Source organism: Callionymus lyra, chromosome 15, assembly GCF_982586985.1.
Source record: "Callionymus lyra chromosome 15, fCalLyr1.hap1.1, whole genome shotgun sequence".
In the NCBI taxonomy this organism is placed as follows: Eukaryota; Metazoa; Chordata; class Actinopteri; order Syngnathiformes; family Callionymidae; genus Callionymus; species Callionymus lyra.
This window is the reverse complement of record NC_141832.1, coordinates 10,324,931-10,350,246: the sequence shown is the minus strand read 5'-3', so window position 1 is coordinate 10,350,246 and position 25,316 is coordinate 10,324,931. Positions and strand designations below refer to the sequence as shown.

Below are 25,316 nucleotides of genomic sequence, written 5' to 3'. Positions count from 1 at the left end.
TTTTTCAAGTTGATTATCATCAAGATAAATATATATATTTTTGCGAAACGGAAACTTTTACCTTCGCAAATTAACATTCAATCGATTAGTAAAAAATTGAAGCAGAAATAAATGCATGAATAAAAACTGTAATAAAACTTTATTTAAGTTGAAAATTTCACATTTATTTACAATTTATTATTCGACAAATGCTCGTTTATCAAATAAAAGTCTCAAATATTTTTTTATTTTATTTCACCTGAAAGTTTTTAGAAACTTTATGTGAAGATTATTAAATAGTTTAATGGATTTTGATTTATAATTTTCAAATTTATCAGCATCAAGATAAATATATACATTTTTTTGAAACTGAAACTTTTACCTTCGCAAATTAACATTCAATCGAATAAAAAATTAAAGTAGAAATAAATGCATAAATAAAAATTAAATACAATTTTAAGTTGAATATTTTTTTATTATTCGACAAATGCTCATTTATCAAATAAAAGTCTCAAATAATGATTTATTTTATTTCACCTGAAAGTTTATAGAAACTTAAATGAAGATTATTAAATTGTACAATTGATTTTGACACATTTTCAACCATTTTAAAGTTTTTCAAGTTGATTAGCATCAAGATAAATGTATACATTTTTTTGAAACTGAAACATTTACCTTCGCAAATTAAAATTCAATCGAATAATAAGAATTAAAGTAGAAATAAATGCATGAATAAAAACTGAAATAAAACGTTATTTAAGTTGAATTTTTTAACATTTATTTACAATTTATTATTTGACAAATACTCTTTTATTAAATAAAAGTCTCAAATAATGATTTGTTATTTTTCATCTGAAAGTTTTTAGAAACTTGTGAAGATTATTAAATAGTTTAATGGATTTTGACACATTTTCAACCCTTTTATAGTTTTTCAAATTGATAAGCATCAAGATAAATGTATAGATTTTGCGAAACTATGAAACGCTTATCTTCGCAAATTAACATTCAATCAAATAATAAGAATTCAAGTAGAAATAAATTCATGAATAAAAACAAATAAACTTTAAGTAGAATTTTTTCACATTTATTTACAATTTATTATTCGACAAATACTCATTTATTAAATAAAAGTCTCAAATAATGATATATTTTATTTCACCTGAAAGTTTTTAGCCTTTATATGAATATTATTAAATAGTTTAATGGATTTTGACACATTTTCAACCCTTTTATAGTTTTTCAAATTGATTATCATCAAGATAAATAAATACATTTTTGCGAAACTGAAACTTTTATCTTCGCAAATTAACATTCAATCGAAGTTAAAGTAGAAATAAATGCATGAATAAAAACTGAAATAAAACGTTATTTAAGTTGAATATTTTCACATTTATTTACAATTTATTATTTCACAAATACTCTTTTATTAAATAAAAGTCTCAAATAATGATATATTTTATTTCACCTTAAATTTTTTAGAAAGTTTATATGAAGATTATTAAATAGTTTTATGGATTTTGACACATTTTCAACCCTTTTATAGTTTTCTAAGATAAATATGTACATTTTTGTGAAACTGAAACTTTTACCTTTGCAAATTAAAATTCAATTGAATAATAAGATTTAAAGTAGAAATAAATGCATAAATAAAAACCGAAATGTTAAACGTTATTTAAGTAGAATATTTTCACATTTATTTACAATTTATTATTTGACAAAACACTTGTCTATTACATCAAGTTCTTGGGTCACGGCTTCCCAATAACATCTTTTTTTTCCTTCCATTTGTACAAGTTAGGGTCGCGGGGGCAGCAACACTTTTACAACATGTTTACTACTGATGCTACATAGCATTTACAAAATGTTCCAGATTGATCTGAACGAATAAATATTCAGGCTCTAATGGAGTCGACCTATCGACCTATCGACCTTGTACGTCGGTGCTGGAGCGCGACAGGTTCCCCCTGGAGGCGTTCTTGCGCGTGATGGTGGTGCAGCGGGTGAGGATCTCCTGGGCGTGCGGCCTCGGCGGGATCTTGGGCGAAGCCTGGGGCGGCTTGTAGATGTTGGGGTCGGAGGCGCTGGAGGTCATCCTCCCCTCCTGGCTCGGGGGCGTGAGATGCGTGGTGGGCGGCGGGGGGGTCTTGCTGAGGTGCAGGGCGTCCGAGGTGGGGCTCAGGTTGAAGGTGGAGCTGGCGGACGAGCAGCTGAGGTCGTCGCTGACGCTGAAGTCGGTGCTGGAGAAGCTGTCGTCGCTCGTCAGCTCTCGGCCCGGGTCGTCCTCCGACTCCACCCGGATGGACGGGGGGGGAGCTCGGGTCAGGGCGGGGGTTGCGGCGGGGGTCCTGGGTTGGGGTGGACGATCGGAGAGGATCTCCATGGAGTGGGAGCGCTGTTGGAAGGGGGTGGAGGACTTCAGAGGTGGGATCTGCAGGAGGTTCCCCTGGGAGCGGCTGAGCTGCTGGGAGTGCTGCTGGTGGGCCGGGGTGAGGAGGAGGGGGGAGGGCGAGCGACCGTCTCTCTGGGGTCCCATCCGGACGTGGGGGAGGCTGTAGGGCTGCAGGTACATGGTCGGGATGTAGCCGGCTCGACCGTTGTGTCTGTGAGGAGCAGAAGATGGAGTCTTCAGTTTGTATTTCAAAAATGTTTGGGCTTCAATGAAACTTTATTGACATGTTTAATATCTTTTTTTTTTCTGTGCAAAAATATCTTTATTTACAGACAATATCAAGTTAACTTAAAAGTCGCAACTGCTTTCATTTGTTTTGAAACCAAAATATGTCCAAACATCAGCTTTAAAAAGCAGCTGGATTTGATGGTATCCCCTCGTCCTCGAACGAAAGTCTAATTGCAACACAAAAATAAACAAATGCAATAAATAATTGGATGTTAATTGTCAGTTTAAATACAAAATTGTTTTTATTGAAGCACCTATTTGAACTATAAACCATAAAATAACTATGGTAACATATAAAATATGATTTTAAAGGCAAAAATATAAAGAAAAAAATCACTATATTGATATTTTCTATTAACTATAATAGATCATTATTATGTAAAGTTATTTTTCCGCGCAAAAACATTTATATTTACAGTCATTTTTAATTTGAGTTGATTCTGAATCTACAATCGTCTTAAAAGTCACAACTGCTTTCATCTGTTGAAACCAAAATTTGTCCAAACATCAACTTTAAAAAGCAGCTGGATTTGACAGTATCCCCTCGTCCTCAGTCATCACCAGGATTTCCTTTGGCTGCAGAGGATGTAATCACTGCTAACACCTAGCGAACGGAAGTCTAATTGAAACACAAAAATGAACAAACGCTGTGAATAATTGGATGTTAATTGTGAATTTAAATACAAAATTGTTTTATTTTACGCACTTATTTGAACTATAAACCATAAAATAACTATGGTAACATATAAAATATAATTTTCAAGGCAGAAATCTAAAGAAGAAAATCACTATATTGATATTTTCTAACACCTATATATATATATATATATATATATATATTCTACAACTATAATAGATCATTATTATGTAAAGTTTTTTTCTCTGCAAAAATATCTTTATTTACAGTCATTTTTAATTTCAGTTGATTCTGAATCTACAATCGTCTTAAAAGTCGTAACTGCTTTCATATGTTTTGAAACCAAAATATGTCCAAACATCAGCTTTAAAAGCAGCTGGATTTTACAGTATCCCCTCGTCCTCAGTCACCACCAGGATGTCATTGTTCCTATAGCTGCAGAGGATGTAATCACTGCTAACATCTATCGAACGGAAGTCTAATTGCAACACAAAAATGAACAAACGCTGTGAATAATTGGATGTTAAACAAAAATTGAAATTGTTTTATTTAAGCACTTATTTGAACTATAAACCATAAAATAACTATGGTCACATATATGATATGATTTTCATCTAAAAAAAAAAGAAAATCACTATATTGATATTTTCAAACACCTGTTAACTATAACTTTAATAGTTCATTATTATGTATTTGTTTTCCGTGCAAAAATATCTTTATTTATTTTATTTTTATCATTTTTTATTTCAGTTGATTCTGAATCTACAATCGTCTTAAAAGTCGTAACTGCTTTCATATGTTTTGAAACCAAAATATGTCCAAACATCAGCTTTAAAAGCAGCTGAAGTCGACCGTATCCTCTCGTGCTCAGTCAGCGTTAAATTCTCGCGGGATTTCATCGTTTCCTTTAGCTGCGGAGGACGTAACCAGTAGCGGCCGGAAGTTTAGTTGCGACACAAAAACAAACAAACACGGTGAATATTTGTATGTTAATTGTACATTTAAAAACTAAATTATTTTCATTTTAACACACTTCATTGAACTATAATCCATTAAAGGAACAAGGTAACACTTTTGAATAACCATATTGATATTTCCAAAACACCCCTATTGCCTATTATTGTTAATTCATGTTTTATTTATTTTCAAGTTAATTTATTCTGAATGAATCATTGTCTTATAAATATATCTCATTTTATCAACTGTCTATTTGTTGCAACATCACTGCTGCACAAGGATGTGGAGTTTGTACCCTCAAAGACTCACAAGAACAACAATGGACGCTTTATGTTTCTCTGCTCAGTGAAGTCACAGCGACACAGATATGTAGGTTTCGGTGCTCGTACAAGTTATTTGACCAAAACCAGTTTGGACAGCTTCCTCATTTCTCCACGAGCGACAGAAAAAACTAAAAGTTACCTGATGAGCCACCAGCCGTTGTCGGACTTCTGCAGAACCTCCACGTTGGATCCCATGGAGACGGAGACTTCGTCGTCTTTGGTGGCTTTGTAGTTCCTTATGACGGTGAACAGCATCCCTGGACACACACGGCTATAGTATCACTATTATAGCTTAACTAGTCGGGGTGTGTATTTGCAAGAATCTGGCGATACGATACGTATCACGATACAGGGGCAACAATACTATATATCGCAATACTAAATAACAAGTATATATGTGTTGTATTGTCGAGTACTTGACTCTGTTGTTGCAGAATTTACAGACCACATGACTCTTGACGAAGTCGTAACTGCTTTCATTTGTTTTCAAACCAAAATATGTCCAAACATCAGCTTTAAAAGCTGCTGGAGAGTCAACTGTATCCTCTCGTCCTCAGTCATCGGATTTCATTGTTCCTTTTAGCTGCGGAGTATGTAAAGACTGCTACCATATAGTGGCCGGAAGTTTTAATTGCAACACGAAATTGAACAGAATATTTGAATGTTAATAACACATTAAAAACAATTATTATTTAGTTTTTTTTACACACTTTATTGATCTCTAAGCCATAAAAGAATTATGGTAACACGTAGAATATTTTTTGCAAGGCAAAAATAAATTAAAGGCGATATATCACTATTTTTTAAATCTTTTCCAACACCTAATTTTTTTTTTTTATAAACAATTAAAGAAAACGTTTATTTGTCTCAGTAAAAATACATGGTCAACCATTTTCAAGGAAACATTCATTTTTTATCTTATTAAATGTACTTGTGGATACAGATAAAGTTGTATATTTGACACAACGCTATTTTTTTTAGTTCAGTGCTGATTATAATGAAGTTGTGTAATTTAAAATGACTTGAAAAGGTCTGTAATCTTTTTTCAATATGGAAGCATAAAACAAATGCTAAAACAGAAGGTAAGCTATTAGCATTCAGATGCTACATCATTAGCTTAGCATTCTTAAACCGTTAGCACCAGCGATTAGCATTCTTGCTAACATTTGAAGCTAAGGCTTGCTAATAGAACACACTACATTATATTTTCATGCTTTACTATATCTTAAACGTTTTCAATACTTTTAAAATGAATAACAATTGACTTATGTTACAGTTTTGCTCATCATTTTCCAACATTAGCTTTCACTGACACAATTAGCTTCACGCTTAGCATCGTCTCCATTTTGTTTACCATCAACTGTGAGTATTATAACGTTTAACCTTTGTTATTATTCAATTGAAGTTTGCTAGTTATAAAGATTAGTTCATTTTTACAGTGGAATCTTGAACCTTATAGGACTAACTATCCTCTACTGTTAGCTATTATCACTCAGTTAACTTTTAAGTTGATATTATTTTGACTATATTAATCCAGTTTAATGTTATTTGTGTTCAATTATTTGAATTATTAACTGACCTTCTATCCACCCATCCATGCATTAAGCTATCTATTCTTATAAATATTTACAATAAGGACTTTATTTTTGTTTTTATTAACAGACTTACAATAATATAATAATAATATTAATAATAATAATAATAATAATACAGCCTTAAGATTTGTGTTAAGAGGAATAGTCGTTAAGGTAAATTATTCTAAGAATAAACAAACTGCTTGATGTAAAATAAATCTTTTGATTATTGTTTGTTTGTGCAGGACTTTACCAGTATCTGACATCCCATCCAGGTCGTCGCCATCATCATCTTCCTCCAGCTTCTCCAGGTAAGGCGCGGGAAACCACGCCATGCGTTTGTCCTCTTTTTCCACCATCCACCAGCCTGAGCCAAACACACAACCGTCACCTTTTTATTTTTTCCTCTACACTTAGCAATGTCGTCGTCTTCTTCACCAAACTCACCAGCTTTGTCCTTGATCAGAACGTCCACCTTCTCGTCCATCTCCACTTTGAAGGGTTTGTTCTTGGTGTCCTTGGTCTCGTACAGGGCCACGCACCGGTACGTCTCCGTGACGAACGGCTGCGTCACGTTGCCGACGCCGCGGCTCTGTGCGCTGTCGCTTTCCGAGGGCATTACGATGATGCTGCAAGAAAAAAAAGAAGATTAAACGGTAAAAAAAATACTCAAATCTTCGTGTATTAAAGAATTTTCCTCAGGGGCCACTGAGGAAAAGCTGTAACGTGCCGATATAAGTCAATTAATATACATTTTTAAAGTATTGAGAACATTGTAAGGTAAGTAAGTAAGTAAGTAATATTTATTTATATAGCGCTTTTCGAGACCAGGGTCACAAAGCGCTTTAACAATCAAAACAATACTCAAAAAAGTACATACTTTAAAGATCAAGACAACACCGAGAACAACACAGGAGTTCGAGAAATTCAAGGAAAAGCCTGAACAAATAGAAACGTCTTAAGATGTTTCTTAAAGGAGTCAGTAGATCCATCAAGCGCAAAGAGAGAGGAAGATCGTTCCAAAGCTAAGGAGCAACAGCCTGAAAAGATTTTTCTCCTCTGGTCCTGAGCCGTGTGCGTGGAACCATAAGTAGATTCTGATCCACAGACCTCAGAGACCGAGCTGGGGTGTAAGGCTGGATCAGATCAGTGATGTAAGGAGGAGCCTGACCATGAATAGCTCTGAAAGTAAGAACCAGAATTTTAAAGTTGATCCTGAAAGAAACTGGAAGCCAGTGAAGAGTTTTAAGGATCGGAGAAATGTGAGTTCTCCTACTTGAGCGGGTCAGAATTCTCGCTGCAGAGTTCTGAATCAACTGCAGACGAGACAGATCCTTCTTGTTAAGACTTGTTACTCAAGGTATGAGTAAAACACACAAATATACTGTAGTGTATGCTGTTAGCAAGCTTTAGTTTCAAAAGTTAGCAAGAATGCTAATTTGTGTTGTTAACATAGTATTCTGTTCATTTTTGTGTTGCAATTAAAACTTCCTGCCGCTAGATGGGAGCAGTCATATACTCCGCTGCTAAAGGAACAATGAAATTCGATGACTGAGGACGAGAGGATACAGTCCACTCCAGCATTTGAATCAGCGGCTGTTGTGAGGGGCCATCGAGCAAAAATAAAGGACCAAAATGTTAAAATAGAATCACAAAGTCTGGTTAAACCTGCTTAAATTATTAATCTATTGAATTGAATTGAATTGAGTTGAATTGAATTGAATTGAATTGAATTGAATTGAATTGAATTGAATTGAATTGAATTGAATTGAATTGAATTGAATTGAATTGAATTAGGTTTTGTTTTTTACATTCACCTAAATCTTCTTCAGGTGCAATAAATACTCACAAAAATGACAAAAGCATAGGACAAAAGTCCTAAAACAACAACCCTATAGTCAAATTCAGAGACTAGTCATGACTAATATAAATAAAAACAAAATAAAATGTGTTTCCACATCATTTTGGCCATATAAATACAGTGTTTTAAACTTCAAAATATATTTAATGTTGTGTTATATAAACATGTTTATTCCGCTATTATCTAGTTCTAGCAAAAGAAAAAACACTAAAATCTTCTCAAAATCTATTTTTAAATTATTGTTGTTGGAGGTTTTAGGTTCTTCAACTATTTGAAAAACGAACCTGTTTTTAGAGAAGTCCGGCTGCAGGTCCTGATCTTTGGGGTGGAAGAACTGGATGAGGTTGGAAGACTGGTTGACCCTCTGCTCGCACGCCAGCAGTTTGTCGCAGTACTTCTGCAGCAGCTTGAGGCGAAACAGGGATTTTGCGGGTCCTTTTTTAGGGCCGCTTCTCATCCGGACGGCTGTAGAGACGGCAATCGATGGTCAGCCCGAGGTTGAACGTACTCAGATGAACGTGAAAGTGCTCACCGTGGAATTTGGGGAGGATTCTGTCAGATTTCTTCAGTTTATTTGCGGGTGGGAACTCTTTCTTCAACTGTTTCTGTTATGAAAACAATGAAAGTAAGTAAGTAAGTAAGTCATTTTTATTTGTATAGCGCTTTTCCAGACCAGGGTCACAAAGCGCTTAAACAATCAAAACAATATTCAATAAAGTATATACTTTAAAGATCAAGATAAAACTGATAACACAACAGGAGTTCCAGAAAATCAAGGAAAAGCCTGAACAAATAAAAACGTCTTAAGATGTTTCTTAAAGGAGGAGAATCAAGATCATTCAAAATATCCAAAACAATACTCACATGCATTTTCCAAAAATCCTTCAACGTTCTGTAAACTACAATTTCATTCTGGTCCGTCCACGAAACCGAGGTCATGTACATCTGGAGGAAACAAATCGTGAGTAAAGTGTAAAACAAAAAAATAGTTTTTCTTAAAAAAGTGAAATAACTGGTACTTTTGTCTTCTCCTTGTGCATGACTCCTATGAGCTGGGCGCTGAGGGGATAGCGGTCCATGATTGGAAGCAACACTTTGTTGTCTGTGCACAGGTTGGAATTCTCTCTTTGGTTTCTGCGAGTGTGCACGTCCGCAGGTGGATTTATACCTGGTGCACCTGCATAGGTGTGACCCGGTGAGTCATGGGAGGAATCTCTGATGCAAAAGTCGTCACGGTTCGGGGAAAATACAATGTTTCAGAAGCATCTCGCGTAAAAAGATTTCTTCCTTTCGGAATCTATGTCAAATCAAAGCGTCGATCTAAAAATAAATAACTGACTCATTGAGCAGTAGTTTATAAAAGTGAAAGGTAACATTGTTACTGTCGAAGATAAGGTTTCAGTCTGAGGTAACTGGAATACACTTGTCTTTGTTAAATGGGTTACACAGTAATATGCATGTTTTCATCAAGTAATGTGATCTTTTCTTCAACACAACATGCAACAGGAGCTTCTAATGTAAACGCCCTGTAAAGGCCTTTTTCACTTTTTGGACCAAAATCAAGATAAGTTATTATACATTTTTAAATAAACATGATTAAACTGCATCGTTCCACCTAAAATCTCCAGTATCTAACTTGCAATGTGATTTATTGACATTACTAGTCGTCATAGATCCAACGTTGCCAACAGTTGTTTGAGATGAGGTCGGTTTATACGTACATTATCATCATTAGCTGCAAATTATTACTTAAACCTAAACTGCTTGAAAACCTTGTGTCTATCCTAACTTAGAAAGCCATATATTTTGTGTAGGTTTTAGAAGATTTTGGCCGAAATGTGTAGTTTTTTCATTAAAAGTGACCTTGTTATAAGTTAAAATGTACTTAAATTAAGTATATATATTTCTTATATTTCCTATGAAATGTTTAGAAAGTTGATAATACAGTAATTTTATTCAGAAGCCAATTAAATTCTATGTAATTAACAGTATTCAAGCAAGTTTTTCACTGATCTCACATTAATTGTTTTATGTCTCTTTATTTAACAAAGGATGCAAATGTACATGTAAAGCAAAATAGTCTTTAGTTATATATTTTTCATAATCAGTAGAATGGTATTTTTTCCTTGGACAGGGCCTGTTTACAAGATTGTATTTTACTTACTTTACCTGTATTTTAAATAAGTGATGGTGACCACATCGGTAAATACATTGGTCTAATTTCCATCCACATTGCAGCTTTTTAAATAAAGAAATGATCAAAGAAAGACTGAGTTGATAAATTAAAACTTTATGTATCCTCTTCTTCAAGTGTATTTTCTATTCAAGGGAGACTTTTCTTCATAGTTGTAACAGTGAGTGGATTAAATATATATTCTGTAATGTGTAGCGGAATGTATTTCAAACCGTTTTTTTTAAGTATTTTCAATTCCTTCCGGATAAAAAAAACACATTTATAATAGTCCAGTGGTTCTTAAGTGACCTTGTGACTAACGCAGTAGTCACCGCACTCTTGCTACAACTGACCTACATCAGTTACATGTTTTTAAGATGATTGATCACCATTAAGACGTTCCAGAAAACCGCCTTTTTTTCAAAAAGAAGGCATAAATAAATGAATTGTTCATCCAAAATGTATCTTGGAATCAATTCATAATTGGCTTAAACTGATAGACCCGGCTTGACAAGTCAACCGTGGAAACACTGAGGTATTTCCTGTATTTCCTAAATACATTCCTCTCACACCTGCCAGTCAAAATGTAACTTTACTTCCTTACGTTGATTTATCGTTGTAGAAATGGGTCTTCACTGCTGGCGGACACAGTCAGACGTATTCTGCCAGACTTAAAAAGGCATAAAAGATTAGAAAATTCCTAAGTAGCTCGGTCAAGGTAATCCAAATTCATCGATAAGGGTTTTATAAACTAGCATATCTGCAATATATGCTTCTGATGAACAATAAACAATGGATAATGGTTAACACACAAAATTATTCCCACTTCCTTTGGTGATTCAGTCAAATTCTGATTCATTTTCAAATTCCAGCTGTGCATTGTGGCACGTAGGTGAAATGGGTGGAGATTTTAAAAAATGAATCCACATTTCAAGCCACATTATTCCTGCATTTTGGAGATCTTCAGTCATTTCAGTCTTCTTGAAGCCTTTAATCTATAAATCGACTACACGTATATTCTTGTTTCCGTGAAAATAAATAGTAAATCATATCTTCCAGATGGAAAAAATAATTAAATCTGATTTCAAAGTAATATTTTCTTGTTTTTCTAAACTTAATCTTATAAAACCATCCCACTTCTGACACCCTCTGACGCAATTGGTGTCAGTAGTGGGATGAATTCGACACAATTTATGTCGATAGTTGGGTGAATTTGTTTCCCGAAGTTGCCTTAAATGAACTACAAAACAACTAAAACTCCAATGTTGCAATTTGTGTTAACATATTTCCGAATGGTCTTATAAGACCATCCCATTGCTGACACCATGAGACACAATCGGTGTCAATAGTGGGATGACTGTGTCCCAAAGTTGCCTTATATAAACTACAAAACAACTAAAACTCTTATGTTAGCATTTGTTTTAGCATATTTTATAACGGTCTTATAAGACCATCCCACTGCTGACACCATGTGACACAATCAGTGTCGATGGTGGAGTGAATATGTGTCACAAAGTTGCCTTAAATAAATTACGAAACAACTAAAACTCTGATGTTAGCATTTGTATTAGCATATTTTTGAATGGTCTTATAAGACCATCCCACTGCTGACACCATTTGACACAATTGATGAAGATAGTTGGGTGAATTTGTTTCCCAAAGTCGCCTTAAATGAACTACAAATAACTAAAACTCAGATTTTAGCATTTGTGTTAGCATCTTTTAGAATGGTCTCATAAAACCATCCCACTGCTGACACCAAATTCAGCAGTGGAGTGAATATGTGATCCTAAAAGTCACTATTTCTGCATCTACTCTAGAGTTGAAGGAATTATTATGGTACAACAGCGACATCTAGTGGTGTTTTGTTAGTGTTGTAGAAGTCTGAATCAGGCTAAAAATGATTGCAAATTCAAACAATACGAGCGAATTGAAAAGTTAATTTGGTTTTATTGACATTGCACATTTGTCGCCACATATTGCAAAACATATATTTCACACACAAAATATATTTGAGTCCCCACTTTTTTTTTGGCATTTCATTCGGAGGAGCATTTTTTTGGGAACATTTCATGATTTTTGCAAATAAAAAAACAACAACATGATTTTAAGGCATAAAGCTCAAAAAAAGCTCCAATATTCTATAACACTTTCAAAATAATTGAACAAACAAGACAATAACACAAGTTCTGAGCCGTTTGGATTTTCTAAAAAAGTCACTGTTACATTTGTTCGCCGACGATACTCTCTAATGTCCAGAGGCACAATCATTTTTAAATACATTTAAAAAATAAATTCATTTAGCAAAAATATATTATTTAATGAAAAGTATTTTTTAAAATATAGTTGACTTTTCGATTTTAAACACATCATAAAATACTCCTGTTTATCCTTGAGGGTACAAATTAACTTAAAAACCTTTATTTTAATTATAGCAAACTGCAGCAAAGCAGCTTTTTTTTTTTTACGAGGGTAAAGCAGCAAATTAAATGCATAAAACGCAAATTAAGTCAATTCAGACCAGTGTCTTCGGCTCACATCCCGGATTTGAATCTTCCCTTCTTTTTGAGCCGATGGGACTTGAGGGAAAACGGATCCGCTTCCATCTCTGACTGTATTAGTTCTTTGTGTTTCCCCGTCTGGTTTCAACAAGGGGGGTTTCTGTTCGATGAATTTGTGTCGCTCCCTTGTCAGCGGAACTCGTAAATGGGAACACTGTGCTCCTGGACGTAGCTGAGGTTAAGAGACTGGTACCTGTCGACGCCAAAACAACATGTGATTTATTATTTTTTTAAAATTAAGCTCCCTGGTAACAAAAACAACGCTCACCATTCCGAGCTCCTGTGATAATAATAGCCCTCTATCGTAGCCGTCGATTTTTGGAAACAGATGTAGTAAAACCCGGCGAAGGACGCTCCACTGATGTCTTTGATGGTGTGGTCCGGGACTAAGAACTGCTCCTGTGAGGACGTGGCACAGTTAAGATAAAAGAATATATCAACAGCTAATGACACACAGAGAGAGAGAGCACCGACCTTCCACCTCATGAAGATATAATCACTGTTGTTCAGCGCTTCGTAGTCAAAGCCGTCCGAGTTAAAACTTTTGGCGTGTTTGTAGAACGACTGGAACTTGCCCTGGAGGTGATAAAAACAGTCACACACTCATCGTGAACTAGGGAAAATTATTTCAAGCCATTTTTTTCCAACTGTATCATCATCGTTTTAATTAAACGTAATAATTACCCAGTGTTTCCTGTCCACGTCTTCATCCGCTTCCCACTTTCTCGTTAAAAACGGCCTCTTTTGGCTGATAATCTCTCCTGCGAAGAAGGTGGTGAGGGTCGGGTACTCCTGAGGCACACAGGATAATGTAAGAACATTTACCATTAGTTCAGTACCAAACTTTCTGACAGATATTTTAAGACAAATCACATTTTTCTGAAAAAAACCCCAAAAAAAACGAATTTCCCCTCGCGGGACAATAAAGGATTCTGATTTTTATTCGGGGGGAAAAGTGAGATGATGTGACTCAAAATGTAGGCACTGATTCAAAAGAATAGTAATTAATATTTATTAATATGTAATTTATATTTGTGAAGCCTGACCATGAATAGATCTGAAAGTAAGAACCAGAACTTTAAAAGTTAATCCTGAAAGAAATTGGCAGCCAGTGAAGAGTTTTAAGAATCGGAGAAATGTGAGTTCTTCTACTAGAGCGGGTCCCATTAAAATAGTGTGAACCCTAGAATAAGTACATCAGTCCCCTTTGACTGTATTTACGTGGCCCTCGGGAGGCATAATCATCTACATAGACAAGCGTCTTATAGCTTAATAAAAATGTTATTTTGTATTTATTTCTATTATTCATGCAACACCATAGCATGTTTCTTCTCTCCCTTTTATGTAATTTTTGTAAGTAAATTGAAATAAATATTGGTTATAAAAAACATTCCTTTTTATCATATTTTACATTTATGTATAATAAAATAAATGTATATTTTAATTACGAAAATGTTAATGAATAATGACTGCGTTTTTCCCTGTATTACCGCCGTCATGGAGGTCAAGCGATCGTCTGTATTCGTGTGTATCTGGAGTTCGATTGAGTTTTTTGGTGAATGTTCATGACAAGGACGAGATGATTTAAAAAAAAAAAAACCATCTGGCTCCACGGGTCTGCGGAAGCTCCCGTTCTTGCTCACGTCTACTATATGTTGAACAATATTTTAAGTTGAAATAATTGATGGTAACGCATCAAAATAACTGAATATTATTGGGGAACATTCGAAAAAATATGGGTGATAACGTGAGGTCAAGGCTACTTTGTTCTTATTTACATTTGGTTTACATTCGTCTGTTTGGAAACGTTGACCCCCGTCTGCGCCTCGTCTTACATAACCCACATATACATTTGACCCTGTGAGGTCACCAGCTGTCGTTAAACTTTAACACCAAATGCCACCCTTTTGCCAGACATTAACTCTTAAGTTTTTTTTTGCTCGGATTTCTTTACGACACTTACCTCTGTAAGACCTTTGATTTTCAAATAACCACATAGATACGAATCCTCTATAGAAACATGCTGTTTAAGAAGAAGAAAAATGACATTAATGCATATGGTTTTGATTTTTTTGAAACACAAAAACAGTTTGTAATAACAAAACATTGCTGCTTCAATGTCCATACATTCTTTCTTAACGTTCCATTTGATGTTTGTGGAACATTATAGATCATAATATTACATATTTATGACGTTTATTCCCTGATAAAGTCAATGGAATTATGTAGAAAAGTTAGGAAAGACTTGATCATAAAAATAGGTCAGTGGGTTAGTAATGAATGACAACCAAGAGCTACTATTTAAAACTAAACTAAAAATAAAAGTCATCTTACCTGGAGAACAACTTCGACGTCATAGGAATTCCCTTTGCTTTTCTGCGATCCGAAGAACCGGGCGCCGCTGTACAGGAAGGACGTCGCCACGCCGGGCTGCTGCGCGTGTATCGGGGCGGGCGGACTAAGCGAGGCCGAGGACTTGCAGGCCGGCTCGGTGCCGCTGGGTCTCTCGACCGGGACGGGCATGTTGTTGTTGTTGTGCGCTAGCGACGGGACGCCAGCAATCGTCATGGACTTGAATGGATAGAACCGGGTGAGGAAGAAGAAGAAGAAGAAGAAGAGAGAGAAACGACTGGATGGAAGAAGAGATTCCCGTGCGAGATTGTGTGTGTGCGAGAGTTCCAAAAACTTTGCGAAATTTTAAAAGCGGCTCGCTGATTGGTTGATTCGCCTACGGAAATGTACGTATTGCAATCCTATTGGGCGAGGAAGTCGAAGCTCGGTTCTGATTGGATGGTGACTTTTACACGCTGGAAAAAAAGTACTTCATGAGTAACTTTTAGCCAGTTGTGCAACGTTAACTCTAAAGTTGAGTTTACCTGCAAATTACAGTAAATGTACTTACTATTTATTCAAATATTGTGTGGGTTTTAATGAATATGCGCTTCGTGTCTATTTACCTCAGTCTTAACTTTTAATATTTATTTTATATTATATATTTTTCTATCTTTTTTCCCATCTTTTTTCTATATATTTTATATTGAAAGGAGGAATACATAATATTGACGTAAAATAATGACTTGAAATTATGTATATTTAGTTTTCTGTGGTTCAGGGTTGTGTCTTTTTGGATGTTGATGTTTATTTACAGACAGAGCAGTTGTGTGGGTATGAATAAGTGGATCTACACGTATATTTTTATATTGAAGAGAGGAATACATAATATTGACGTAAAAATAATGACTTGAAATTATGTATATTTAGTTTTCTGTGGTTTAGGGTTGTGTCTTTTTGGATGTTGATGTTTATTTACAGACAGAGCAGTTGTGTAGGTATAAATAAGTTGGTCAACACGTATATTTTTATATTGAAGAGAGGAATACATAATATTGACGTAAAAATAATGACCTGAAATTATGTATATTTAGTTTTCTGTGGTTTAGGGTTGTGTCTTTTTGGATGTTAATGTGTATTTACAGACAGAGCAGGTGTGTAGGTATGAATAAGTTGATCTACACGTATATTTGTTTACTGTGTGATCTTTATTTTGTTATTATTATTTAACTATTTGTCTGGTTCTGTCAGTAATATTAGTATTTTTTATGTGTTTCATTAAATATTGTTTACGGGATGTAATAGATGTTTTTTTTATCGTGGTTGATTTTCTGGAACTCCTGTGTTGTTCTCAGTGATATTATCTTGATCGTTTAAGTGTATATTTTATTGAGTTTTGTTTTGATTGTTTAAGCGCTTTGTGACCCTGGTTTGGAAAAGTGCTCTATAAATATAAATGACTTACTTACTTATAACCCTCATTTAAAATGATGCAATTATATATTTTTCTTAAGAGTTTTTTCTCAATATATTGTTTATTTTTAATTGGTTTGGATGAAACGAACTCACATAATAATAAATAATAATAAATAAATATTCAATTAACCCATCCAGTAAGTGAAATAAGCCACTATATTGTGTTACTACCTTCTCTAGTTTTGTTAGTATTGCTGATTATTTATGTGTTTCAAATTGTTTTGTTTGACAAGAGAAAATAACAATAAATACATATTTTAAAAAAACAAACATTTTGTTACAAAATAATGCATCTTTATATCATAACGATGCTTCCAACTGCTTCTTCAAATAGTTCACATATCTCTCGATGTCTGAGATCCGTATAGAATCCCACTTAAGTATGTCGTCTTGGATCTGCAACGAACAAATACCAGAGGGTCGAACAACAATTAATCGACTCAAGAGATGTTTGTATAATATATTTACCTTGTTCATTAGGCTGGACCTCCAGCCGTTAAGGCGGGTCAGGAATTCAGTCTCTCTGTCGTTGATCTTAAATAGATGGTTATCATGGCTGCTGGCCAGTGAGTCCGTCAACACCTCTTTGTCCAGGAATGTCTGAAAAGAATTCATGAGATTTCTCAAGATAGCATTTTCACTTAGTGGTTTAGTCATGTCAAAAAAAAGATATCGACATTAAAATACCTCTCGCATATCATCGAGAACGTCCTCCAGTCCGTCATTATTGGCCGCCTCCAGAGCAGCCACGGCGACTCCGACCACCTGTTTGTAATAGTTGTCTTCCAGGTCGCGACACTGAGCAAATGTGTTTTTGTGGTCAAGGGAGATATAAACACATGTTTTGCACGTATTAAAACAAAAGTTTAGTCGATAATAAAGTACTAATCACTGTTAAAAGGATATAAAGATTGCATCAAATCTCTGAAGTGGCAGACCATTTCCGACACGTTGATGTCGAACTTCTCGATGATTTCCTACAGAGACCAAACACGAGTCAGTCATGATGATTTGTATGACATTGTTGACATTACCGACCTCTAACTGAGTGACCATCTGGAACTCCAACGCCATCAAAGTCTTCTGTAGTGTGTCTATTTCCTCATGGAACTCAGCTAATTTCTTCTTCAGCGGTCCTGCATCTTCAATCTCCTGCAACTCCAAAATCATCTAATAACACATATTAAAGTAAGTAAGTAAGTAAGTAATTTTTATTTGTATAGCGCTTTTCCAGACCAGGGTCACAAAGCGCTTAAACAATCAAAACAGTACTCAACGAAGTATATACTTTAAAGGGCAAGATAAAACTGAGAACACAACAGAAGTTCCAGAAAATCAAGGAAAAACCATGAATAGCTCTGAAAGTAAGAACAAGAATTGAAGCCAGTGAAGAGTTTTAAGGATCGGAGAAATGTGAGTTCTTCTACTAGTGCGGGTCAGAATTCTCGCTGCAGAGTTCTGAATCAACTGCAGACGAGACAGATCCTTCTTGTTAAGACATGAAAACAAACTGTTACAATAGTCCAGACGAGAAGAAACAAACGCATGGATTACAATCTCCAGATCATGTTGTGACAACATTTTCCTAAGTTTAGAGATTTTTCTCAGTTGAAGGAAACAGTTTCTGGTCTGTTTCCTTCAGTGTTGAACAAGAGACATGTCTATCAAATACAACACCCAGGTTTCTCAGGCTCAGTTTAAACATAAAGTTGAATCCGTTCGATAGATGAATTATACGAGTTTGTGTCGCTCACCTCTTGGTGTCGATGCTCAAACTCCGCCAACATCTCCGAAGCTCTTTGCTGGTAGTGTTTTTCGGCCTCGTTCTGACCCCTCAGAAACAGATTCAGCTCCCTCTCTCTCTTCCGATGCTCCGCCAAACCCAAGTGAAACATCTGATTACAGAAGTCCACTATCTTACCCTCAAATGTAAATTTGGCGTCAAGGAAATCAAATCTCAATACCTAAACAACGTTTGGTCCAACACATTTCTGATGTAGATTTTCTATACTGAACTAAATAAAGTTTTAAGAAATTTCATAAACATGTAAGTAAGTAAAGTAAGTAATTTGTATTTATAGAGCGCTTTTTGAGACCAGGGTCACAAAACACTTAAGCAATCAAAACAATACTCAATAAAATATGTAATTAAAAGGTAAAGATAACACTGAGAAACAACACAGAAGTTCCAGTAAATCAAGGAAAAGCCTGGACAAATAAAAATGTCTCAAGATGTTTCTTGAAGGAGTCAGTGGATGTGATCTGGTAAAGGATATGTGTCAAGAAGAGCAGCCACTCCTGGAAGAGCGTAGATTTTATCGGCCTCTGGATCATCTTTTAACATGTCTTTGTAGAGGTACGATCCATTCATGTATTCCACAAATGCATCCTGCAAACAAAGAGCCAATAAAGAACCATCATTAGGGTTTTTTCTTTTAATTTAGGGGTTCACAAAAAAGATAGATGGCGTAATGTGTCTATATCATGGTCCTAATTGCTTTCATTTGTTGTGAAACCAAAATATGTCCAAACATCAGCTTTAAAAGCTGCTGGAGTCACTGTATCCTCACGTCCTCAGTCATTACTGGAATAGCTTGAACCCCAGAGTATGTGGACACATGTGTACCAAACTGATTTTTGGGGTCTGTTTTTTTTTCTTCTCCATAATAACACACTTTTTTGTTTGATCTGAATGAGGTTCCTCAAGATATTCCCTAAAGGATTTGAGGTACAATTTGCCTTTGTCCTGGAAGTCTTTTTTAGTGAGATCCTCAAATAGCCTTTTTGGTTGCAAAAACAAGGTACTTGAAAACAGTACTTGAAGACTTTGAAGGTCTTATCCATGTGTTAAGGTTTGATGAAGGTCTGAGGTCGATGGATCTGCTGGTGGACAACAAGTTATGGAATAAAAAACGTACCTTGTGTAGCTGTAGGTCTGCTTCCTGTCTATACTCGGCCTCCTCAAGTTTTTCCTTCGATTTAATTTTCTCGATGGCAACTTGGTATTTGAGAGTAGCCTCACTTTTCTGCAGCGACATTTTTTTTTACATCAATTAGGATCATGTTGACCAACTGTTTGAACTTTGAATCGCCTCACAATCTTATCAGGGAGCGTCGTGTAGTCCAGATACATCAAGTTGGGAAAGTGGGCCGCGATGTAAAGCTTGTAATTCTCTGTCGCAGGAAATGGATTTCCTTTGATATTCAAAGCCCTGAGGTTCTTCAGCTTTCTTAGGTAAAGCACCTGCGGGTGGAAGGAGGAGGACATTATGATTTGTAGTACACGGATTTGTGGCGACTGGATCTACTTTACGGTTTCAAATGTATCGATGCAGTTGTCCGTGATGGAGAGCAGACACAGCCTTTCCAGCGACTCCATGTTGTCGATCACTTTGATTTTGTTCGACGTCAAGCTAAGAAAGTCAAGCTTCCGGAGAGAACTGAGGCCCTCGATTTTCTCGATGCAGTTGTAGGATAAATCTGAAAGACATATTTGCCATTTTTAAAACAGGAAGTTGTGACGACATTAACTCATCTTACTCAGCCAGGTGAGATTAACCAGGTGGTCCAGGCCTTCTATCTTCTTGATGCAGTTGTTGTTCAGTTCAATCTTCGTCAGCGACGTGAACTCCCACAAGTTGTCGATGTTCAAGAGGTCTGTCGAGAAAGTCGATCCAGAATCCATAATTCAATTTCAAGTCGGACAGGGACAGTTCGGGGGCCTCACTTTTGTACGACAGTCGCAGCTGAAGGACCTCGACGAAAGTCATATCGTCAGTCTTTGAGATTCGACCGAGCTGTTCTTTGGTACTTTGCTCTGCAACTGCTGTCCGCAGAAGATCTTCGTCCATTAAGATGGGTTCCGCTTTGTGGAAAAACTTGTCCATCCTGCTGCTTTTTTGAATTAAGACTCAAATGAATAACTGTTGGTGGACTGAACACCTTTCTGGTTCAGTGCGAGTTGCCAAAAAAAACAACTTCAAAGTCAGTACTAGTTGTTTTTGTGTTGCACTTTTATTTAATCCAGAATAAAGACAAGTGGAAACAAAGCTTCAAAGGCAGTATGAAAGAGATCCAGGGTTTATACTTTGAATTAATAATGCTATGATTTGCGCTTCCTTGTCAGATCATCCAAACGTTTATTCAGAACCTTCCTGGAGAGAAATATTAATGAAACGTTGCCCTACAATGATAGTAAAACATCTCTTTTAAATGTTTAGGCATCACTTATTACAGCACATCTGTTTGTTTCCTCAAATAGTCCACATATCTCTCAATATCTGAGATGCGTGTAGAGTTCCACATCTGCGTGTCTTCGTGTACCTGGAAAGCAGATCATCAGAATAAGAAGAGTTGTTGTTTTTTTTACGATTGTTCAATCTTTTTTAAAAGCCGACCTTTTTGATAAGATTCGCTTTCCAGGTATTCAGGCGCGTCAACAGTTCGGACTCCCTGTCGTTGATCTTGGTCAGATGGTTGTCGTGGCTTGTGGCCAGCGCGTCCGTCAATATCTCCTTGTCGAGGAGAGGCTGGAAAATGAAAGATTGTGGCCGATAAAAAAATGGTAAAAATGAGAACAATCTCTTTACATTAGATCTGAGCCAAGTGTGGCTCGGGGGCCAGCTGAAGAATTTATGTTTGTAGTTAAATAATGTAGGAATGTCGTTTTTTTGGCATATTTTGTGTCCATTAAAATATAAATTAATGAAAATAATATTTTGACATATTTAGTCCATAGATTTCTTACGATTTAATGAACACAAAACTGAATATTTTCCATTCATTTACCCTTTTTTCTATATATATTTTCACGTTTTCCTGTTAAATTAAAGCCCTTTTTTCCCCTGACCTATGTCTGGGTTAAAGAACCCTCAAACTAGTTATGGTGAATAACGTGGCCCTTTGTGAATCTGAATCAGAAACATTTATTTTATTAAACACAATATAGTATTATTTGTGGTGGCAGTTCAGAAAAAAACAATGAAATAAGATACTACTCAAAATAAGTAATACAGAACCAAGCACCAAGGCAGCCATTCTAACCCTTAGATGATTGTCTATTTAAAAAACAACAACAAACCTCTCTATAATCTTCCAGGCCAATGTCCTCCAAACCTTCTTGGACAGAAGCCTCAACAGCAGCCAGAGCAACGTCCTGGACCTGCTTGAAGTAGTTGTTTTCCAGATCCCGGCACTGATCAAATGTAGACTTTGGTCAAAGACTTTAAACTGGAAATATGTTGAACTTCAGCTTGATAAATCTCTGAGCTTGATTTTTTTTTAAATTTTACCATCAACATCTGGTACTCTGCTGCAATAGTAGCGGAAACAACAATAATTTCAGTTTCTTTAAGTGTTCAACTAAGACATAAAAAAGGATATATCCCTTGAACTGTTTCGCCGAAATTGCAGACCGTCTCCGTCATGATGCTGTCAAACGTCTTGGTGTTACTCTGAAACGAACGCACGTGTGAGAAACCGTCGGCGAACTTCTGCTAAACGTTCGATCCTAGATATCAATGACCTCCAACTGGTTCAACAAATCAAACTCCAGCGCCGTCAGTTCCTTCTGGAGGACGCTGATTCCATCGCCGCGGTTATCGAGATTCTGATTTTCACCGACATTAACCTGCTGCGTCTCTGCCGTCGTCTGAAATAGAAGGAAGATATTTATGTTTCCCACTAATGCAATATTACAAAAATACCTGAAAGAGTATCTACTTACAGTCCCTTGCGTGATATTTGTTATTTGTTGTAATTTTTAGAGCTTACTTTTAAATTTTTTATGTGGACGTTAAAGCGCCTTGTTTGTATTACCTATTAGTTTGTGTCTTGCTTCATCTATAAGCCACTTATATAATATTATATTAAGTAAAAAATGTATAGAAATGGTTAATTTACCCTAAAGTGTAAATTAAAATGAGAAGAATCTAAGGAAATACCTAAAATCTGCTTTAAATTATTATTTTTTAAGCATGTTAAAAGTTACTTATTGCTAATGGTTTGATTTATTTATGATTTTTGTTGGTAGTGTTTTAATTTGTGTTAATATTAAGCCGACTAAAATCATTTAATCAAATCAAAATATATAGTAAAATACAAAATACTTGATTAAATATGATAAAAATGTTTAAGAAATGACTTATTTTAATAAATAAATGTGTGATTTTATGTAATTTCTCATCAGTTAGACTCAATTTCCTTCTACTCAATATGAAAACATGGTTATTTAATTTTTTTTTTAAATACTTCATGATGATTTATGGACACATTTGGATTGTTTTCTCTGTCTTTACCTTCTCTTGCTGCTGCTCAAACTCTCTCAATATTTCTGCAGCGTTCTGTCGGTACTGGTTTTCAGTTTCAGTTTGCCTTCTGAAGAACAGCTTCACCTCCTCTTCTCTCCTCCGATGCTCCGTCAAGCCCAGCGTAAATATCTGTCCGCACAGCTCCGCCGTCTCTTTTCCAAAGGTGAACCCAGGGTCAGGACCATAACGTTGGTTAATGAATAAATGCTTTGAATTCCTGGATCAAAAAAAAAAACGAAGGATATTTCTCGACCACGGCCGTCACTCCAGGAATGTTGTGTATTTTATCGACCTCTGGATCCTCTCGGAACATTTCCTCGACGAGATGGGAGCCGTTTAGGAACTCCACGAAAGCTTCCTGCACGAGATCGGATTCAAAGATGTGATATGAGGGACGACTTTGAGAGGAAATCCTACCGTGTGCAGTTGAAGTTCAGCCGCTTGTCTCCTCTCGTTCTCCACCATTTTGTCTTTAGATTTCATCTTCTCAATGGAAATGAGGTATTTTACGGCTGCCTCATCTTTCTGCGCATAAATAATACATTACTTGGGTGACTTAGGTCAGTCTGTCAAACTGAGCCTGAGAAACCTGGGTGTTGTATTTGATAAAGACATGTCTCTTGTTCAACACTGCAGAAAACTGAACAAAAGAGGTTTGTTTCCTTCAACTGAGAAAAAATCTCTAAACTTAGGAAAATGTTGTCGAACACGATCTGGAGCTTGTAATCCATGCGTTTGTTTCTTCTCGCCTGGACTATTGTAACAGTTTATTTTCATGTCTTAACAAGAAGGATGTGTCTCGCCTGCAGTTGATAGAAAACTCTGCAGCGAGAATTCTGACCCGCTTTGGTAGAAGAACTCACATTTCTCCGATCCTTAAAACTCTTCACTCGCTTCCAGTTTCTTTCAGGATAAACTTTAAAATTCTGGTTCTTACTTTCAGATCTATTCATGGTCAGGCTCCTCCTTACATCACTGATCTGATCCAGCCTTACACCCCAGCTCGGGCTCTGAGGTCTGTGGATCAGAATCTACTGATGGTTCCTGAACACGGTTCAGGACCAGAGGAGAGAAATCCTTCCAGACTGTTGATCCTAAGCTTTGGAACGATCTTCCTCTGTGTTTGATGATCTACTGACTCCATCAAGAAACATCTTAAGACGTTTTCATTTGTTCAGGCTTTTCCTTTATTTTCTGGAACTTCTGCTGTGTTATCAGTTTTATCTTGATCTTTAAAGTATATACTTTATTGAATACTGTTTTGATTGTTTAAGCGCTTTGTGACCCTGGTCTGGAAATCCGCTATACAAATAAAAATTACTTATTTACTTACTTATTAATTCTAAGAATTTCAAGTCTGTTTTGAACTGAATTCTTACAGTTTCCTGGGCCAGAACTCTATAATCCAGGTACATCAGGTGCGGGAAGTGAGCGGCGACGAATAACTCGTAATCGCAATCCATCAGCGATGGATTACCGAAGACGTTCAGCGTCCGCAGGTTCTTCAACTTCCTGAGATGAAGGATCTGTGGATTGGGAAAAAAGTGTTGAACTCGGGAAGAGCTTGTCAGGATCACAACGTACACTCTCCAGTTCATCGATGCAGTTGTGCGTGATGGAGAAAAGCTTCAGATCCTGGAGGGAGCTCATGTTTTCAACGACTGAGATTCTGTTCGACGTCAAATTCAGGAACTGGAGCTTCTTAAGACCCTCCAGGCCTTCGATCTTCTGGATTTTGTTGAAGGACAGATCTAGATGATGAAATCGGTCGCTTTAGAGGAACAAAACATCTGTGAAACGTATAGTAGATGATTGACTTTATCTTACTTAGCCATTCCAAGTTTATTAGAAAGTCCAGGCCTTCGATCTTACTGATGCAGTTGTTGTTCAACTCAAGCTTAGTCAGCGACGTGAAGCCCCATAAGTTGTCAATATTGAGTAGATCTGTCAATAAAAAAACAAATAGTTATTCTACCCTTAAGGTTTAATCATGTTATTCTTACCTTTATACTCCACGTGTAGTTGAAGTACTTCATCAAAATTGAGATCCTCTGTCTTTCGAACACGACGGGTTTTATCTTTGGTGTTCTGCTCCAGTATTGCCATCCTCAGTATCTTGTCATCCATCAGAACAGACTCTTCATGACCAAACATCTCGTCACGTTTTTGTCTTACGCAACTGTTGGACGTCACGAATAAAAGCACGTTAAGTTACAAATTAAATCATTTATAAAAGTAAAAATGGACACAACTTCTATACATAAATGTTCCTTCAAAAAGTTTTACGTTTACGTCGAGCTGGTTACCATAGCAACCAACATACTCAAGGCTGCGTTCAAAGACAATACGGTAAACTCGCATACTGTCGAAATACGACCCCAAATTTTCCGAAAGTGCAATATTTGTAAATCATTTTTTAAAAGATACATATTTTAATACATATTAATAAAGTTTAAAAG

General features: G+C 36.0%; 3 protein-coding genes and 1 pseudogene across 4 annotated transcripts; all 4 read right to left on the bottom strand.

The window, feature by feature from the left end:
• Positions 1 to 1,640: 1,640 nt before the first annotated feature.
• Positions 1,641 to 9,131, bottom strand: noxo1a (NADPH oxidase organizer 1a). Its single transcript, XM_087810162.1, has 8 exons — positions 9,028 to 9,131; positions 8,873 to 8,953; positions 8,541 to 8,613; positions 8,293 to 8,473; positions 6,595 to 6,776; positions 6,401 to 6,514; positions 4,713 to 4,830; positions 1,641 to 2,579 (listed from the first exon to the last, which is right to left on the bottom strand). Exons 1-8 carry the CDS (start codon positions 9,085 to 9,087, stop codon positions 1,901 to 1,903), a joined length of 1,488 nt encoding a protein of 495 aa, XP_087666288.1. The 5' UTR covers positions 9,088 to 9,131; the 3' UTR covers positions 1,641 to 1,900.
• Positions 9,132 to 12,111: 2,980 nt separating this feature from the next.
• Positions 12,112 to 15,427, bottom strand: gid4 (GID complex subunit 4 homolog). Its single transcript, XM_087810164.1, has 6 exons — positions 15,077 to 15,427; positions 14,706 to 14,765; positions 13,427 to 13,534; positions 13,217 to 13,318; positions 13,011 to 13,141; positions 12,112 to 12,935 (listed from the first exon to the last, which is right to left on the bottom strand). The coding sequence occupies exons 1-6, from the start codon at positions 15,308 to 15,310 to the stop codon at positions 12,872 to 12,874; spliced, it is 699 nt and encodes a 232-aa protein (XP_087666290.1). The 5' UTR covers positions 15,311 to 15,427; the 3' UTR covers positions 12,112 to 12,871.
• Positions 15,428 to 16,821: 1,394 nt separating this feature from the next.
• Positions 16,822 to 20,436, bottom strand: LOC148064870 (dynein regulatory complex subunit 3-like). Its single transcript, XM_087808358.1, has 12 exons — positions 20,277 to 20,436; positions 20,090 to 20,206; positions 19,863 to 20,029; positions 19,647 to 19,793; positions 19,468 to 19,575; positions 18,831 to 18,938; positions 18,304 to 18,513; positions 17,588 to 17,719; positions 17,456 to 17,526; positions 17,237 to 17,357; positions 17,018 to 17,149; positions 16,822 to 16,945 (listed from the first exon to the last, which is right to left on the bottom strand). Exons 1-12 carry the CDS (start codon positions 20,434 to 20,436, stop codon positions 16,850 to 16,852), a joined length of 1,569 nt encoding a protein of 522 aa, XP_087664484.1. The 3' UTR covers positions 16,822 to 16,849.
• Positions 20,437 to 20,544: 108 nt separating this feature from the next.
• LOC148064869 (dynein regulatory complex subunit 3-like) lies at positions 20,545 to 25,094 on the bottom strand (annotated as a pseudogene). Its single transcript, XR_015713417.1, has 11 exons — positions 24,861 to 25,094; positions 24,685 to 24,801; positions 24,442 to 24,608; positions 24,237 to 24,383; positions 23,275 to 23,382; positions 22,846 to 23,215; positions 22,074 to 22,199; positions 21,932 to 22,002; positions 21,630 to 21,753; positions 20,947 to 21,078; positions 20,545 to 20,872 (listed from the first exon to the last, which is right to left on the bottom strand). The product of XR_015713417.1 is annotated as a dynein regulatory complex subunit 3-like (transcript).
• Between the last annotated feature and the right edge of the window lie 222 nt (positions 25,095 to 25,316).